Genomic DNA, 17655 nt, shown 5'->3' on the forward strand with positions numbered 1-17655 from the left:
GCAGTCCGAAAACCATCAGGAGATCTATTTAGGAGCTGGTCCCTTTGGCTGCCCGCAAAACCCCGTGAGTTAAAAACTGGCTCTGCCCAGGAATGCCGCATCGTTTTAAATACTTTTTTTTTTTATTTCAAAAACCCAGCTTCAATACCAAGCAAGAAGAGACAGGAGAACGAACCAGCGGGGCATCCCCGTGTTCTAATCTGACAGTCGACGTTTTGAGTTCGGCGCGGCGCGGTCTCTAACGCTATCTCAAGGACAATGAAAACAATCGCGCTTCCAGATGCAAAAATAAGATTTCCGGACCATTCTAAACACCCTCCAGAGAAGTGATTTAATGCACACAGGAGCCTTAGAGGGAAGGAAGGTGGTTAACCTGCCGAACAGAAGGGTGTTTCCGAACACGGGACCCAAACGAAACCCTTCCCTCCATTTCCCCCCCTTTCCAAAACATCAAAAACTTAACGGCAACCCCCCTCACCTTTCCCCAATGTTGAATTTTGCCTCCGTGAGTTTTTGCCTTATCCTTTTTTTTTTCTTTCCGTGGCAACCAAGTGCGGAAAGGCCCAAAACATTCAAGCAACGCACAGGTAGAAAGCACTGCAGGTGTCAAAATATTACAACCACGGGGGGCGGGGGGGGGGGGGAGAATAGCTTTTTTATATTTTTTTTGTTTCATTTCCCACCCCCTTCAAAGCTGAAACCAGCTCTGGGACGAAGAACAAAGGCCGGTCGCTCGGAAATTAAAGCTCCTCGTGGTAGAAACGTTCATCGTGGAGCTGCCGGCCGTAATCGGTGGCCTCGCTGTTGAGAAACAAGTCCTGGCTCCCGAGAATCTCAGCCTCGGAGAGCTTCCCGTTGCCGTCGGAGTCCATTTCTTCGATGAGGTGGGCGGACTTTCAAAATAAAAAGACACCAAAATGTTAGTTCGAGAAGCGGCGACTGAAGAAGGCTTCGGTACGTTTTAAGAAATCTACCCCATTATGGGGGGAAGGGGCGGGGATGCCCAGCCCTGGGGCACCACAGAAAAGCTTTCTCAGTGTTCTCAAAGCTTTCTCAGTGCGTGCCACTTCTCTTTGGCTGTGCGGAAATTTTCCCAGTTGCCTCGGCGGCCTTAGCCCCCCACAGCACCAGGATCTTCCCCGCGTGGCCGCTTTATTTATTTTTATATCTGCATTCCTTCAATTTCTGCTGCAAACTGGGCGGGTTGGCAAGGAAAGTTTTTTCAAAGCCGTGCGTTTGCTGCGCAAGACATCCTGTCAGACAGAAGTTTTGCCCGGAATGCCGACGAGATTTTAGTAGCGTTATGCGCGACCTCGCTCCCTGTGATCTTGTAGCTAGCTCCGCCCTCTGCGGAAGCCATTTTGCCGCTGCGCCAAGGGCTCCCCCCGAGTCAGAATCACAAAGGTGCCTGCAGGCTCCTAAAAGCTGGAGGCCTCTGACAACTTTCCCGTCGCCCACCGGGTGTTTCCAGAAAGTGGGCTTTGGCCCAGCAAGGCTTCTGAGTGGCCAATGACAATTCAGTGGGCTGCTGGGATTTCTAACAAGGTTGCCGTCTCGGCACCGTGTGAATGAAGGGAAACCTTGGTCACTCCCCCAGGGCCTGGAAGGCAGAGCAATTCCACCAGGCCTTGAGTTCAGGCCAAGAATATAACCCTAGAAACCTCGGATTGGCCGGCCTCCCTTGAAAACATCCCTTGACGAACGCTATCGGAATAGCAAGGCAAAAGACACCGGCCTCAAAAGGAATAACCCCCCCTGAATGTTTTAGTCGGCCGATGGGTTAGCTTGGAATTGCTTTTACCCCAAATGTGATTTTTAAAGCACGGATGGTGCCCACCCTGAGCCTCCCAGGAAGGGCGGGAGAGGGACACAAAGAGTTATTTGTCGTTCCTTATTACAGGGCCCGGTTCCTAACCTCCTCGTGGGCGATCCCCTCGTTATTCGGCACCACCCAGCCCAGGAGCTCTTGAGGGTTGAGTTTCCCATCGCCGTCCTTGTCGTAGTCGTTCTTGAAGCGATCCATCTCAACCAGTATCCATTCGGGATCTTCGCCGGCAGCTGGGGGAAGGAAGACGTCAGGTCGTGCAGACTTTATTTTCATTCTGGCTCTTTTCAGCAAGGCTTAAAGCCGCTCTGAAAGGGGTCTTTCCCCTCTCCTCTTATTATTAATAGATTTATTGCCCGCCGCTATCAACAAGGCCGTCTCGTGGCGGGTTACACAATATTAAAACCTCGCAACAAATACGTAAAATATAATTCATCTCCCCTGTTAAAAATATATCCCGGCAGCCTGATCTTCTGCCTGGTCCTTTCAACTGGAGATGCCAGGGATTGAACCGGGGACCTTCTGCAGGCCGAGCGGAGGCTCCGCCTGAGCTGTAGCACCTCCCCGGCCCCTCTACACCCACCCCATTTGGGGCTGCCTTTTGAAACGTTGTTCTGCACGCCCATGGCAATTTCTCCACGCTCAGAAGGAAGCCGACAGGCGTGACGTCCATTATCCGAGACGCAAACTCCGGAGAGAGACTCCTTCATTCCCGTTTCAAGGCCACTCACTTGGATCTCTTCGGTAGTCGCCGAGGAACTCCTCCAGGCTCACAAAGCCGTCGCCGTCTTTGTCGTGCTCTCCCAAAGCCTCTTGGACGACAAACTCCTTCAGAGGGGAGAAACAGAAATTGAGAAACAGAAATTCCACCTCTGTGGGCTTCAAATCCACCTGCAGGCTTTGCAGTTTTCGAAAGGCAGGTTTCCGCAGAGGGGGAAATGCAGGTGTTGAGCCAAAAACAACAAGGCATGCTCACACACACACACACACAAATGCTTCCTAGAATTATTTAAAAGCCAGCATCGCCATGGCCACTCGACCTGGACAGCCCAGCCCAGCGTCTGGATGGGAGACCACCAAGGGACCCATGCAGAGCCAGGCAAGGGCAAACCCCCTAAATTCGTCTGCCCTGCCCTGAACGGCCAAAGGAATCGCAGTCCTTTCAGATCTCAGCAGCCCATACCTGGACGGGAGACCACGAGTTGTCGATTTCCCGCATTCCGCAGGGGGTTGGACTAGATGACCCCGGAGGTCCCTGCCAACTCACTGATTCTATGAAGTCCAAGGCTGCTACACAAGGGCCAACCACCTCTGCTCCTCTCTTGCCACAAAAGGGTGCCTAAGTCAGCTGTGGACCGAACGCCTCCCCACCCCCGTCTCCCCCCTGTACATTTTGAAAGCAAGTGTCAAACCTTCATATATTCGGCTTCCTCGGGATGCTCAAAGGCGATGAATTCATTCAGGTCCAGGCCTGAAGCGCCATCTCTGTTTGCCTTGTTGAACCTCCTCTTGTCGTTCAAGTGGAGCTGAGAAAAAAATTTGGGAGAGGCTCAGGCCAGCTCCGGGCACTGGGTGAATGGGGGGCTTAATCCACAAGCGGATTCAGGAACGGGGACTTATTGGAGCCAGTGTCGGACTAGGATCTGGGAGTCCCAGGTTCGAATCCCTGCTCGAGCTATGGAGACCTGCTAGGTGATCCTGGGCCAGTCACCTTCCCTCAGCGTAGCCTACCTCACAGGGCTATTGTGAGGAGAGGATAACCACGTTAACAGCTCTGGGTCCCCGAAGGGGAGGACGGTATTCCTCCTGCACTCCCTGATTTTTTCCTCTTGTCAAATGAAGGCCATGATCCTACACGCACTGACTTTCCCCTCAGCCCTGCTTCCGAATACCAGGTGCTTTCGCAGCCTGCAAATACAGGCTGAGATATGTTACGGTTTGCAATTCGATTAACCGTGTCAGTGTTTTGGGAAGAGAATCAACAAATAAAGCCCTTGGGCATTGAAATCGGGAATCTCAAGGAAACCAGACCCCTGCGGATGGGGAACGGCCCATCTAGTGTATGCGCACCTTGAGGTCCCTCCTGCTTTTATGCAGATACCAGACACCAGGTGACATGGATCCCTGCACAATAGGCTCGGGATTTCTCTTTATGCAGTAGCCTGGCAAAGAAGGAACGGCTTTCTGCGCCGAAGACGGAAACATTTTAAGCGTCCCGGCCTGTCTTTATCGAATGACTCCGGCAGAGGGACGTCACGAAACCAGAAACAAAGACAACGCCTGCCACCTCTTGGTGAAACCAAATTTTGCTTCGCCGGTCGGTTTTAAGCAGTGCATCGGGTCGGGGGCCAAGTTTTGGAGGAGGGGGAAGAGCCACGCCCCGAGGGTGGAGCCCCAGTTTTGCACACAGGGGGTCCCCGTTTCCGCCGTCACCCCAAAACCATTTCAGCAAGCCGTGCCAGCATGAGCAAGCTGCCTAGGAATCCGTCTTGGTCATTTAGGGCCTTGGCCACAATTTCAAATTAACCCTGCGGACACCGCCCCTTCTGTGCCCATTTACAAAACGGATCGCTCTGGCAGAACAGTGGTGGTTGGAAAAAAGAGGACCAGAGCCAACTAACGGGGCTGGAGAGGGGGATTCTTATGCTCCGGAGTTCCCTCGCCCCACACTGACCCCAAAGGCCTGGCCACCAAAGAAGGTCACATGGGTCAATGAAACGGTGACAGTGGGGAAAGGAGAGATGGAAGTCCAGCGCTACTCGAACGGCAGCTCACCTGCCGGAAAGACTCTTCTTCGGTGTCCTCCAAAGCCGAATCGTCGTCGAAATCTATCACGCGGTCGTACATCTGCACGTTGTATTCCTCCCAGGAGATGTACCCGTCGCCGTCTTTATCGTACTCGCCAAACTGCTGCCTGACATCTTCCAGGATGTAATGCTTGAAGGACTGCTGGATCCACAGACTCAGCTCGGCTGCAGAGATTCCACCAGTTAAGACAATTTCTCTCCATTTCCCCCTTCCAAAGACATCAACCAAGCATTCTTGAAGAGGGACGGGACCTGCGCTGAATTCCCTTTGCCAGAGAAGGGGAAACGCAAACACGGGTCTTGTGGAGTCTGGCACAGAAATCTGGGTTTTAAAATCGCCACAAAAGGGATGGTCGTATTTTCTCCAGAGGAAGTTGTATTTTCTTCAGACCTCAGTGAATCCCAGAGCCCTGGGTTGTTTATATGTTCTCACATGCTCATTGCCACTTTGGGGACGGGAAGGAATTTTCTTCCAGGCCCGGTTGGAAGGGTTTTTGCCTTCCTTTGGGGGAGTGGGGGGGGGGGAGGTAGTTGTGAATTTCCTACACTGTGTACAGGGGGGGGGGCTTGATCTTGGTTAGATGACCCCTTGAGGGATACGATGGTCATACAGGCACTGAATTTACCCCCCAAATACTTCCAGGCCGAGGAGGCTATCCTGCCTTTCTCATTTAGGAACTTTTATCTGTAATTTTTCGACGGCCCGGCAACAGGTAGGCTGGCACGCTAAACAGAACGCGTTCCGTCCTCATCTCTAGCCGTTCGGTCTGCTATTTACAAACTCTGTTTCTTTAAACAACTGCAAGCCGACGTCTCCCTTACCCTCCGTGAGAAAGCCATCCGAATCCAAGTCGATTTTCTTTATAATCGCTTTCAATCTTCGCTGTTGCTCCTCGGGACTCAGCTTGGCAAATTCATCCGCTTCTTCCTTGGGAGGGGAACGGAAAGCGTGCAAAATGATTATTTCAATCTAAAAGTGTCATTCCGGCCTCGCTTCTATCGCGGGGCCCACATCTACACAAAATTACTTCCTTTTCGCCGTCAGTCACCATAACCGAGAAAGCCTCTTGGAAGGATAAAGTGGGGGGTTTGGGGCTGAGGAATGGTGCATCTTAGCAAAGTAATTCTAAACAGAGTTCTGTCCTAAATCCACTAAAATCGAGATAATGCAGGCTATAAAATATACTGCTGAAATGTTCTCTCCTATGATCTGTCTCCCCCCAGGCCTGCCTCACAGACCTATTGTTTATATACACAACACATATATATACACATAAATATATACATATTTACACAATACATATATATAATCAGATGTTACGCATATGTGTGTGTGCATGTATTTATATATTGCACACACAAACACCCCAAAAAATGTACTCGAGCCTCTGTAGGGTAAAACCGGTTGTAAAATGAAAGATGACTATTTAATTTTACAACACCCTGCAGAGGCTCGTGCAAACTGAAATGGACTCCGGGGAACGGCGGAAGACAGGAAGGCCTGGAGCATCATTGTCCAGGGGGTTGCGATGGGTCGGACACGACTTCGCAACTAACAACAACAACAATGAGGCTTGAGCACATTTTCCTTCTTTCGACCCTTTTTGTTTGTTTGTTTTTTTTGGGGGGTGGCGGCTTCTTGTCTGGAGCCTGGACATCTCCGACGGTTTCGTTTTTGGCAAACCCCTGAGATATATAACGCACCTCTGTCCGCTCCCCTGCGGCGACATCTACGCACAGGTAATACCCCAAAACACGCATCCCACACCTGTGCACCCATCCCGGACGCAGACCCACAAATCCTGCATCTATCTTATTTATTTATGCTTCTTATAGATCTCGGCCCGCCCACGCCCCCCAATCCATCCCCCCCCTCCTCCAGCCCTCTAAGCCCCGGGCTGCTTGGCCAGGTGCGCCGCGCGCCCCGACTCACCTGTCCTCCCAGCAGCGCCTCGCGGTCCAAGTCGGGCCGGTGCTGCTGCTGCTGGGCGTCGTGGCCGGGGAGGTGCGGCTGCTGCCCCCCGCCCAGCACGCCCCCCAGGCCCAGCAGCAGCCCCAGCAGCCCCAGCAGCAGCGGAGGAGGCATGGAGGACGAGGACGGGGGACGCCGGGCCGGGCCGGGCCTCCCTCTCTCCCGCCCTCCCCGGCTGCTGGCTCCGCCCCGGCGCCCAAAATGGAGGAGGAGGAGGTGCAGAGCTCGGGGTGCAAAGCATGCACGGGGGGAGGACACTGCCACACGGGTTGTGTAGTGCTTGCCATGGGGATTTGGAGCCGGCATTGGGGCACGATCCGGTTGCCAACCTCCTGGGGAGAGCTGCAGAATTGCAGGCTGCAGAGATCTAGTTCCCCTCCCGGAGGACAGGGCTCCCTGGACAGGGGTAGTCGACCTGTGGCCCTCCAGATGTTCGTGGACTGCAATTCCCATGAGCCCCTGCCAGCGTTCGCTGGCAGGGGCTCATGGGAATTGTAGTCCACGGACATCTGGAGGACCACAGGTTGACTACCCCTGCTCTAGGATGCTCTCACCCCACAGAGCTCCTTTCCCTTCGCCCAAACTCTGCCCTCCCCAGCTCTGCCCCCCCCCAAAGCTCCAGGAGTTTCCCCACCCACAGGGAAAGTCCTACACTGCAGGGGAGGTGGGAAAGGAGCCTGAGAAATGGTCAGAGGAGCCAGGCTTGCTTTCCTGTTTCAAAGCAGGATTTAGGATGCCGGCTTGAATGAGCAGCCGGTCCCCAAAAGAACCAGAAAAGAGGAGTCGGGCGGGGGCTTCACCCCCTCCAGTAGCTTCCCAAGCTGCCTTTGTTGACAGCGAGCTCAACAACACTCCCTTAGCAACTAAACAGATTCTCCTCCTCACAGTCGATTGCAGCAGGTACGGGCAGCATCTCTTTTGTGGCTTGTTTTGATATTTATTCGCCTCCCAGGGGGAGAATGTCCATTTGCCTTTCCCTTGGCATTGTTGTCCAGTGGGTATTTTTTCCCCCAAGCTTGTTTCTCCTCGTTCTGTTTGGTGGCAGCAATGTACAAACTAGGAAGGACAAGAAAGAAACCAGATAGAAGAGGAGGCTGGCCAGAGGAGGACGTTGACAGCAGGGTGTTCCAGGTCTTCCTTTAGCTGCACGTATTTGAAAGTAAAGTGGGAGTCATTCTTCTGCTTGCTGTTTCAATTTGATGGCCCGTGAGATAGCCGTTGCGGTCCCTGGAGAGAAACCAGGTCGGGGAAAGGACTAACTTGGTAGAATTCAGGGCTCTAAGGTTGGGAAGCTCAGGGGAGAACAGTGGGATACAATGCGTGGCATAATAATATTAATAATTATTATAATATATGAATAATAAAACAATCCATAAAATAGACTTCTGGCCACAGACTCGGGAGGCTCTAGATGCTAAAGACAGGGTTTCCTCAGGGAACAATTCGGAGAAGAGGAAATCACAGTGTCACAGCATCTAATAAGTCTTGCAGGGTCTGCTTCATGGGTTAGGTTAAGCAGAACAACTGCCCCTGAATGCAGAGGCTCTAAAATTGCTCTCTGAAGTTGTTGTTTTTTCCTTCCTGTGTGTGTGTGTTGTGGAGTTCCTAGCATTCGTTGCGCCTTTAAAAGCCAACGGTGATGACAATACAGACCTGGAAGGTATCACTTTTACACCTATGCAGGTTTGGGCCACCCCTTCTCTTTCCAAACAGAAGGGCAAAAAAAGAAAAGAAAAAGAGGCGGGGACACGCACGGCTTCAAACAGCGCCCCTGCGCATGCTCCAGGTGAGCCGCGCATGCTCCATGCGAAGCCGGGTGATGAGCCAGTGAGGGTGCGGGAGGGCTTCGCCCGCGGCCACTGAGCATGCTCCGAGCGAATGGCGCATGCTCCGTCGCGCTCGGCGGCGGCGGGGGAAGTGGCTCCCGGCGCGAGTGCGGCCGCCGTACCGGCTGCCCGGCGGGGCGGGATGACGTCACAGCGGCGGGACGCACGCAGGCGGAACGGCGCGGCCAGGCGGAGAGGGTGAGGGCGGGCGCCGCGCGGGGGGAGGGGAGGAGGGGGAGGGGCCGCGGAGGCCAAGATGGCGGCGGGCCGGCCGGGCTCCTCGTCCCTCTCCGGGGCAGCCGGGCAGGGCCTCCCTTGGGCCGGCCCCCGCGGCCTTGACACGCGTCTGGGGGGCATTCACACGTGACGGCCCCTCCGCAGCCTCCTCCCGCCCTTCTCTCTCCGCCTGGTTTGCACAACGGCCCTGCGAGGTGGGCTCCTCCCCCAGGTAACGCCTCAAGCCCCCTGGAGCCACCGCTCAGGGCTGCGTGTGCCTATCCCCCCCCCTTGTGAATGGGAGGGTTTGCACAACAGCCTTGCGAGGCTGGCCACCCTTGATTCCCATAGGTGACGCTTCAAGCGTCTTTGAAGTCGCTCTTGGTCTACGAGCGGCTCTTACTGTGACGAGCTCAGTTCTGCGTGTGTCGCTTGCCACCTGTTTAGGGGTAGTGTTTGCACAACAGCCTTGCGAGGCTGGCCACCCTCCATTCCTCAGAAGGGGACGTGTCGGCAAGGCTTCAAGCGCCTCTGCAGCCGCTCTTGGTGTATGAATGTCTCTCTGTGCGGCTCTTACTGTGAGGAGTTCAGGGCTGCATGTTGTCAGTTTCCCCTTCTTTCTTTATTTACTAATTTTGTTTATTATTGGATTTGTTACCCTCGGCTCTTGGCGGCTGTTTACAACAGAGAATAAAACCACAACAGATAGCCAAAGATAAGCCCCGCAAGGTTAGCGATTGACGGCGAATTGGCTTTGGTGGGGGCCGCACCGGAGAAGGCCCTGTGTGTGGGCTGTTGTTGACTTTGTTGAGCGAGGTTGTTGTGGTGGAGCGTAAGCAAGAGAAGGTCTGGCCAGGGCCAAGAAGGGCTTTGTACGTTTAAGATACAAGCAGAAACAAGCAAAAGGGAGTCATTTCATCACATGATGGGTTGGTTTTCATGGGCTGGTGGCCCTCTTCGCCTAGAAAACCCCGCGGGGTCACCTTAAGTCACTCACCTTGTCATCTTTTGCCATGATTATGCATGAATATTGATATGGATGAAGGTCTTTGCAGTGAGACAGGTAAGAACCTAAGATGAATTCAGTGGATTAAGTCAGTGGCCCTTCCAGCCCAGCCTTCTGGGTCACCCAGTGGCCAAAACCCAGGGGGCATCAGTGGGGCCAGAAGCCCTCCCCCTGTGGCCCCCCAAGCACCAAGAATACGGAGCATCCCAGCCCCAGGCAGAATGCTCCATCTATAACTTGTGGCTAATAATCCAGAAAGGCGGGCATAAGTTCTGCAGTGTTTGACAGGCCCCGGTTGCCTCATGATGCTGTGTGGGAAGTCTCAGGGCACCTTCTCAGGTAGCCGGACTCAGCAGCAGCATCTCCCACCTCACCTGGAGAAGCTGCCAGGCGTTTAAAGCAGGGGAAACGCTGGTTGGGGCCATCGGCCATGTGCATCCACTGGAAGGCAGGCTGGATACTCGCTGAATCGTTCCAGCGCTCTTCCTGTGGTTCAGGCCCAATCTGCTGAGATGTCTTCCGTTCTGCTGTGCCTGGGGGCAGAACCAGGTGGACAGTGGCTGAGGTCTTTCGGGAGGGGGTCTCCTGAATCCTGGACACCTGCTTTCTTGGGGTTCCTTTCTGCACCACGCCTGTTCCTCCTCTCCCTTGCTGAGTGTCATTCTCCCTCGCTCTCTTACACTGCCAGTTTCTAGCGCCTGGGCAAGGGTTCCTCGACGAGACACACAAACACACACACACCCTGAATAAGCGTGCACGTACCGGCAAAAAAAAATATTTTCAATTCTGTAATGTTTTTTTTTCCCCTTTTCTTCCCCCCCCCCCAAAGTGGCTGCACGGTATATCAGGACTAAGATTTAGTCCACTAACGGACAAAAGCCTTGCTTTTTCATGGTATGAATGATACTCCTCTGCCCTCCCTTTATCCTGTGGCACCTCTGTCTAATTTGTTGAGGCATGCCAGGGGGGCGGGCAGCCGTTTTTTGCCGCCTGAGGCCCTGCACGGCACCCTCCCCTCCTGTCGCTGGCCTCCCCTGCCGCCCTCTGGCCCTCGCTTCTGCATGTTTTCGGCAGCGGCCGCAGGTTCCGTATCCTTGCTCCTGTATCTGGTTGTTGCTGTATCTTGCTCCTGTATCAGCCGCCCTTGCATGATCCACCCGTACGGCCGTTGCCTCCCGTTTTCTCTTCCTTTGGCAGCCCGGAGAATTGCACTCGGAGGAGCCTGTAGAGCAGGGGGTGGGCAAACTGCGGCTCTCCAGGTGACCGTGGGCTACAGTTCCCTGGCAGGGGCTCATGGGAATTTAGCCCACAGTCACCCGTAGAGCTGCAGTTTGCCCACCACTGCCGTAGTAGAGTTTTTGCAATGGGGCCGAGGACATCTTAAGGGAAAGATCGGCCACCCTGGGAAGGAAGCGGGCGCCATCTTGGAGGCTCAGCCGGCTGGGTCAGAGCTTGGCTCCATGCGGCATCAAAGGAGGAGTGATTGTGGGACAAAGGTTGCGTCAGGCGCACATTGCGTCTTTGCGTGTGTGGTGGATTCCGCTCACCGCCTCCCCCTGTTCTTTCTGCCGCCGCCTTCTTTGTGGGCTTCGTTTGCGCCGTGGCCAGGCCTTCCCCGTGGCATGTGCTTTTATCCTTGTCGGACGCACGGTGCGAATCGGGCCAGTGGTGTGTCTGTGTTCTCAAAAAAGAAACCACCACAGCAACAGCCCACCCCCCAAAACCCCACGTAAATGTCAAAGTTCTGCTGTTTTTGTCCTTAGCGTGTATACGATACGTCGGTTGCCTGTGTCTGAATTATGCCAATTTGTAATTTGCAAGTGGGCAGGAGAGGGAATGCGAAGACTTAAACCAGTGGTTCTCAACCCTCCTAATGCCGCGACCCTTTAATCCAGTTCCTCATGTTGTGGAGACCCCCAGCCATAAAATTAGGCAAGGGTTCATTCGCAGAAATTAAACCGAAACTGAGCGATGGCGTGAAGATCCATGGTTCATGATTGTATATAAATTGGGTTTTTTCCCCAGGGTTTCTCAGTTCAGTTCTGCCTCTGGTCCTACCAGGCCGTTCTCGCTCTTTTCCGCTGCTCCAGACAGACAAACGCCTTATTCCAATCTTCCCCGCAAGGCTGTTGTGTGGATGCATAGTTTAGGGATGTGGTACTTTGCACCTTCTCAGGGATGGAAAATTCTGTGAACTTGCACGAGCGGTGGATAAATTCTATTAGACCGTTAGGCAATTACGATTCTGTAAGGCAGCCTTGTTCAATGTTTATCATTGAGAAGTCCCAGAAACGTTCTTCAGGCTTTAAGAAACCCCAGAAGTGGCGTGATCACTCAGAATAAGGTTCGGAGTCATAGTCTTACATATGCTCTCCCAGGGCCCTCCCCTTTCCACCCCCTCCAGGCCGATCGTCACCCATTTGGGGAGGGGACGGCGGTCGACATGACCGTACATGGTCAAATCACCCCATAAATGTTTAGCAGAATTTTTATATTAAAAAATTATGGACTCCCACCCATTTGGGGAACCCTTCCTGAAGCCCCAGGGTGGAGAACGCCTGCTGCAAGGACTTGTCTACAGATTATCAGTTTTTGTTCTGACGTAAGGGTTCCCCAGCTTTCTGAATCTTTGGCCACCTCTGGAATTGTGAAACAGCATCTTGGGCCCAGCCGCAAAATGGCCGCCGCAGGAGGCGGGGCCAGTGACCAAACTGGCCGCAAGGTTTTACTTTCCGTCGCACAGTGAAGAGTCTTGGGCTGTGGCGTCAACCGCTGTTCTACTGGGGTAAAAGTCTGCTTGGGAAGGGAAGGGGGGAAATCAGTTAAAATCAGAGAAGAGAATCACGCTAGAACAGGGGTCCCCAAGGTGGTGCCCGGGGGCACCCACTGATTTGCGCCCCGTCTGGAAAAATGGGGCTCAGAATTAAGAGCCAAACGAGAAGTGGGCTAATAGACCTTTGGAAACCCCCCGTTTCCTCCCCCTTTCCCCCAACTGCGCCCTGTTAAGAAACGACAGTATTAATCGTGTTTCAGAGATGGTCTGTGGCAGCGGCATATACATTTCCGATTCCCGTTGCCCTTTAAGCCTCCCGGCCCTTTCCCTTCCTGACCTGCTGATTACAGCCCCCGCTTCCGTGAGCAATTCCCGTTTGCTGCGGTTTGCCTCGAAGACCCGTGGGTCCCCGTCAGTCCCGAACCCGGTCTTGAACGAGCGAGCACGCCATTCACCCCCGCTTGTGTCTGTGGTGCGCGGCGTATTGTCTCGGCGATGCCGACTCAGCATCGCGGCGCATCATGTGGCTTTCCGTCCGAGAAGAAGCCCCGGAGACGTTGAGCCTCCCTTAAATTTTGAAACGCTTTGTTTTCCCGTTGCACAGTTATGACGACTCCATGGGGTCCTCCAAAAACACGATAAGCGAATCCGTGGAGGCGGAGGACGGTTATAACATGATGGTGAGTTTTGTGTGGGCGCGTGTGTGTTTGTGTGTGTGTGTGTGCGTTTTTTACTGTGGCGATATTTTGAGAGCCCGGTTTTGTAAGCCCCACCTATTTGATAGCATGTCGCGGTGCAGGTCGCGTACTAAGCCTTCGTATTTTGTGAAATTGACACAAAATAATTGTTAATTAAAAAAAGCCTCTTGTGGCGCAGAGTGGTAAGGCAGCCGTCTGAAAGCTTTGCCCATGAGGCTGGGAGTTCGACCCCAGCAGCCGGCTCAAGACCTCCCCCCCAAGTTGCAGAATTGTCTGTTTACAGTCAACGTGGCTCAATCTACATTATCTATCTATCTATCTATCTATCTATCTATCTATCTATCTATCTATCTATCTATCTATCTATCTATCTATCTATCTATCTATCTATCTATCTATCTATCTATCTATCTATCTATCTATCTATCTATCTATATATATATATATATATATATATATATATATATATATTTCCCCCCCCCCTCCGGGTGGATCATGCTTGGCTGTTAGAGTAACAGGCAGGGCCTCTGAAGAGAGAGAGCCTGGAGGCAGAAAAAGGGAGAAATCACTCGCTGACATATGTCACAACCAAGTTCTTGAGAATAGCCAGTTTCATGGTAACACAAGTCTCTTTCCTGTACCCTAAACTAACGGTTGCTTTGACCAGTTGCCTAGCTTAGCATTAACGGATCTGCTCACATTCAAAACACACAGTGTGAAACACACTGATTTTATTATTATTTTTAATCCATCCTGATGAAGCCGCCTCGAGCCTTCGGGGGGAGGCGGGGTACAAATATAAATATAATAATAATAATAAAAAAAAAAAAGTTCTGTCGCACTCAGAAGTTTGCATACTGTGTTGCGTTATTTCGGGTGGTGCTTGGGTTTAGGGAGATTTGGCTTTTCAGTAACATGGCCGTCCACAGGCTCGGCTGAACCCGGTTGCATCCGACTGCTGTTCAGGGAAGCAACGAAGAAAAGATTTCTCTTAGAGAGCGGTGCTCCTGTTTTATCGTCCCCATCCCATTTTATTTAGCAATATCGCCAAACTGCCTTCATCTTCTTTGCCAAGGTTTCCGCTGCGCTCAGCAGCTTTCCGATCATATCAGCCCATTGGAATATTACAAAAAAATCACAATTTTTAGAGCATCTGCATTCTAAAAATTGAGCGTTCACCTTCTTCCCCCTCGGAAAAGACGCACTGTCCATTGTAATGTTCCTTTAGCGCCCTCTTGTGGCATTCTGTCCACCTCGCTGGGGGGCTTTTCAATTCACTGCATTTATATTCTGGCTTCAATCATTTTTGAGCATGCGACCCAGCTATGTTGTGGCTCTCCTTCCAGGATTTGCATAAGTATAATAAATAGCTGGTTTTGAACCCTGGTTTTTACCGTTCTAACAGCTCTGTTAGAGTTCTCTCAGCCCCACCTACCTCACAGGGTCTCTGCTGTGGGGAGAAGAAAGGAGAGGCATTTGTAAGCCATTTTGGGTATAGAAAAACAGCCCTCCTTCTCTTTTTTCCTACCCAAAGGAGACTCAAGGCAGCTTACAATCCCACAACAGATACCCTATGGGGTAGGTGAGGCTGAGAGAGCTCTGAGAGAACTGGGAAAGGCCCAAGGTCACCCATCTGGGCTGCAGGTGGACGAAGAGTGGAGAATCAAACCTGGTTCTCCAGATTACACCATGCAAGCGCCAAAACACCAAAACACATAAAGTTGTTCGACAGATGCAATTGTAAGCCGCTTTGAGACTCCTTTGGGTAGAGAAAAGCGGCATATAAGAACCAACTCTTCTTCTTCTTCATTCTTAAATATGTAAAGACCCAGCTTCCTCTGCTCAATGACTGACATCCTACCCAAATATTAATGAGTCCGGCTTCCTGAAAGCCCCTTAAACTTAAAAAAAAAAAAAAACCACCAAAACCCGAAAATAACAAGCCCATCTGTTGTTTGCGTTCTTTTTCGTTCCAAGAACGGAATTGCCGTTGCGGAAACGTGAAGCTCTTCTTCGGGCCCCCTCGGCAATATTTCTGAGATTCCAGGCCTTGCTTGGAAGGAAGCACAGAGTTCAACAGAACGGTTGGCTCAGCTCGCCCTCTTGTCTCCTTTACGAACAACAACATTTCGGGCTTGAGTTCTAGATCCTTGAACGGCAGCGTGGCCTCGAGGCGAAAACGTTACCCGAGTCCTGGGTTCAAATCCCTACCTGGTCACGAGGCCCGCTAAGACCAAGCCTGCAGTCAACTTAACTTAACTTGCCCCACAGAGAGGTCCTTGGGGTGTAAATTCCAGGCCCAACCCAATTGAGGCCTCAGTCTGTCATCGTCCGCATTGAGGGCCCGTCGCCCCGGTCCGATCCAGCCCCTTTGTGCCAATTTGTCACCTCTTCCTGCTCCTTCAAGATCTGCATGCAGGAAGGACGCCTTTGCAAGAGGTACGCTCACACAGGAAAACCACATTTCCGTGCTTCCCGGACAGCGGCAGCAGAGAGCAGAGCCGAGCACGATGCAGGCAGGCCTCTTCCGAGTCGTGAGCACGCCTCAGAAAGAGGAGCTACTTGATCGAATCCCAGGCCTGGTTTTGTTACGTAGGAACGTCAGGAGAACCCTGGATCGAGTCCAGCCTCCTGTCTCTCACCGTGTCCCACCAGTTCCTCTGGAGGTCCAGCAACAGAGCAGAGAGGCCGAGGCTTTTCCCCAATGTTGCCTCCTGGCTCTGGAAGGATTCAGAGGATTAGTGCCTCTGACTGTGGAGGTTCTCCTCAGTCCCCGTGGCGAGTAGCCATTGATCAGACCGATCCTCCAGGAATCTCTCTCATCCCCTTTGAAAGCTGTTTCTTCCTGTGGCCATCACTGCATCCTCTGGCAAGACATTCCCCATATTTGTATCCTTTCTTCGTGGAGAAGTCCCAGCCTCTTCCGCCTTCCCTCCGATGGAAGGGTCCCTCCGATGGAAGGGTCTCCGACCCCCTTGTCCCCTGGGCCGCTGGGCCCTCTGGGCTTTCCCCAGCTCTGCAATACTTGCATTTGCTTCGTCTTTTTCTTTTGAGAAGACAATAAACCCACAGGTGATTGGCAGCTGGAACAGGAAGATTTAAACCCCCCCCCAAAGGATGTTAGCATTGGTGCGGGGTGGGGGGTTTCAGGTTTGAGAGTCATCGAACCCCCAACGCAGGGAGGGAGGGGCAGTGGCTTTCACTTTTACCGCACGGGCGAGGATCCGTGACTTGAATGCTGACTATTTCCAAATCTGCACAGAGAATAAGAGGATCGGCGGAACAAAAATCACTAAGGAAACGGCCTGGAGATTAAAAGACCCGGGGGGGGGGGGATTGAGTCCTGAAAAGTTGCTTCGCACATACTAATTTTCCTGCACGCGCATCGCTTCTACGCCGTGTGCAGCAGAGATAACTGTTCGTGGTTCCCTGGCTTAAGTCCTCTGCTCCTTCCTAGCCAAAGGCCCTGAGCCAAGATGTGCACAAAGTGTGGGGAGGTTTGAGAAGAAGAAGGAGGAGGAGGAGGAGGAGGAGAAGAAGAAGAAGAAAAGAAGAAGGAAGGAAGGAAGGAAGGAAGGAAGGAAGGAAGGAAGGAAGGAAGGAAGGAAGGAAGGAAGGAAGGAAGGAAGGAAGGAAGGAAGGAAGGAAGGAAAATAGGACTCAGGGCTAAAGGAAGGAAGGAAGGAAGGAAGGAAGGAAGGAAGGAAGGAAGGAAGGAAGGAAGGAAGGAAGGAAGGAAGGAAGGAGAATACGATTCAGGGCTAAAGGAAGGAAGGAAGGAAGGAAGGAAGAAAGGAAGAAAGGAAGAAAGGAAGAAAGGAAGGAAGGAAGGAAGGAAGGAAGGAAGAAAGAAAGAAAGAAAGAAAGAAAGAAAGAAAGAAAGAAAGAAAGAAAGAAAGAAAGAAAGAAAGAAAGAAAGAAAGAAAGAAAGAAAGAAAGAAAGAAAGAAAGAAAGAAAGAAAGAAAGAAAGAAAGAAAGAAAGAAAGAAAGAAAGAAAGAAAGAAAGAAAGAAAGAAAGAAAGAAAGAAAGAAAGAAAGAAAGAAAGAGAAAAAGAGTTGGGTCTTCTATGCCGCTTTTCTCTACCCAAAGGAGGCTCAAAGCAGCTTACATTTGCGTTCCCTTTCCCCTCGGAGCCCCCTTCGAACGGGTGGCGTGACAAAGGCTCCTTAAAGGAAGTGGGAGGGCACCGCTACCATTTCTGCCGAGTGGCACAGAAGCGGGGAAATCCGTGACTCCTCGCCATCCGATCCACAGGAAGTGGTCGCCAGCATGAGGAGGAAGCCAAGCCGGCCGCGTTGCAGGGGACACCGAAAACGGGACTGTTTGTTCCCCGTTGCCTGGGGAAGCATCGGCTACTTCTCCTTCCAGAGCAGGCCCAGGACAGGAAGTTGCATCACGGCCTTGCCCGGTTGTGGGGGCAGCCGATTCCGGAGGGGAAGCCGTTTTCCTTCCCTGGGGTCGAGGCTGAGAAAGCAGAGGCCTGCTGTTTGTGCATCTGCCCTGGATTGGGGGAGAAATTCAGTGGGGTGC

General features: G+C 52.4%; 2 protein-coding genes across 3 annotated transcripts in view; one reads left to right on the forward strand and one right to left on the reverse strand.

The window, feature by feature from the left end:
• Positions 1 to 100: 100 nt before the first annotated feature.
• Positions 101 to 6925, reverse strand: LOC143827801 (reticulocalbin-2-like). The gene is made up of 7 exons (XM_077317704.1): positions 6566 to 6925; positions 5455 to 5560; positions 4601 to 4797; positions 3238 to 3351; positions 2557 to 2653; positions 1916 to 2058; positions 101 to 893 (listed from the first exon to the last, which is right to left on the reverse strand). The coding sequence occupies exons 1-7, from the start codon at positions 6908 to 6910 to the stop codon at positions 741 to 743; spliced, it is 1155 nt and encodes a 384-aa protein (XP_077173819.1). The 5' UTR covers positions 6911 to 6925; the 3' UTR covers positions 101 to 740.
• Positions 6926 to 8589: 1664 nt separating this feature from the next.
• The window catches only part of SCAPER (S-phase cyclin A associated protein in the ER), a 121594-nt gene continuing 112528 nt past the window's right edge, over positions 8590 to 17655 (forward strand). Inside the window, exons 1-2 of one of the 2 annotated variants that reach the window (XM_077318168.1) lie at positions 8590 to 8628; positions 13030 to 13105. The gene's annotated coding sequence lies outside the window, so the exon portion shown is untranslated. Of the gene's footprint in view, positions 8629 to 8658; positions 8879 to 13029; positions 13106 to 17655 lie in introns of those variants that run through there. The other variant, XM_077318169.1, reaches the window with a different exon arrangement.

This window comes from Paroedura picta, chromosome 18 (genome assembly GCF_049243985.1).
Source record: "Paroedura picta isolate Pp20150507F chromosome 18, Ppicta_v3.0, whole genome shotgun sequence".
In the NCBI taxonomy this organism is placed as follows: domain Eukaryota; kingdom Metazoa; phylum Chordata; class Lepidosauria; order Squamata; family Gekkonidae; genus Paroedura; species Paroedura picta.

Excerpts from the sequence above, each read along its gene's own strand:
- LOC143827801 (XM_077317704.1), bottom strand. The coding sequence starts at position 6,910 with ATGCCGGCTCCAAATCCCCATGGCAAGCACTACACAACCCGTGTGGCA. Across the intron at positions 5,561-6,565 it reads AGGCGCTGCTGGGAGGACAG|GAAGAAGCGGATGAATTTGC; the intron begins GTGAGTCGGGGC and ends TCCCCTCCCAAG. Across the intron at positions 4,798-5,454 it reads GGATGGCTTTCTCACGGAGG|CCGAGCTGAGTCTGTGGATC; the intron begins GTAAGGGAGACG and ends GAATCTCTGCAG.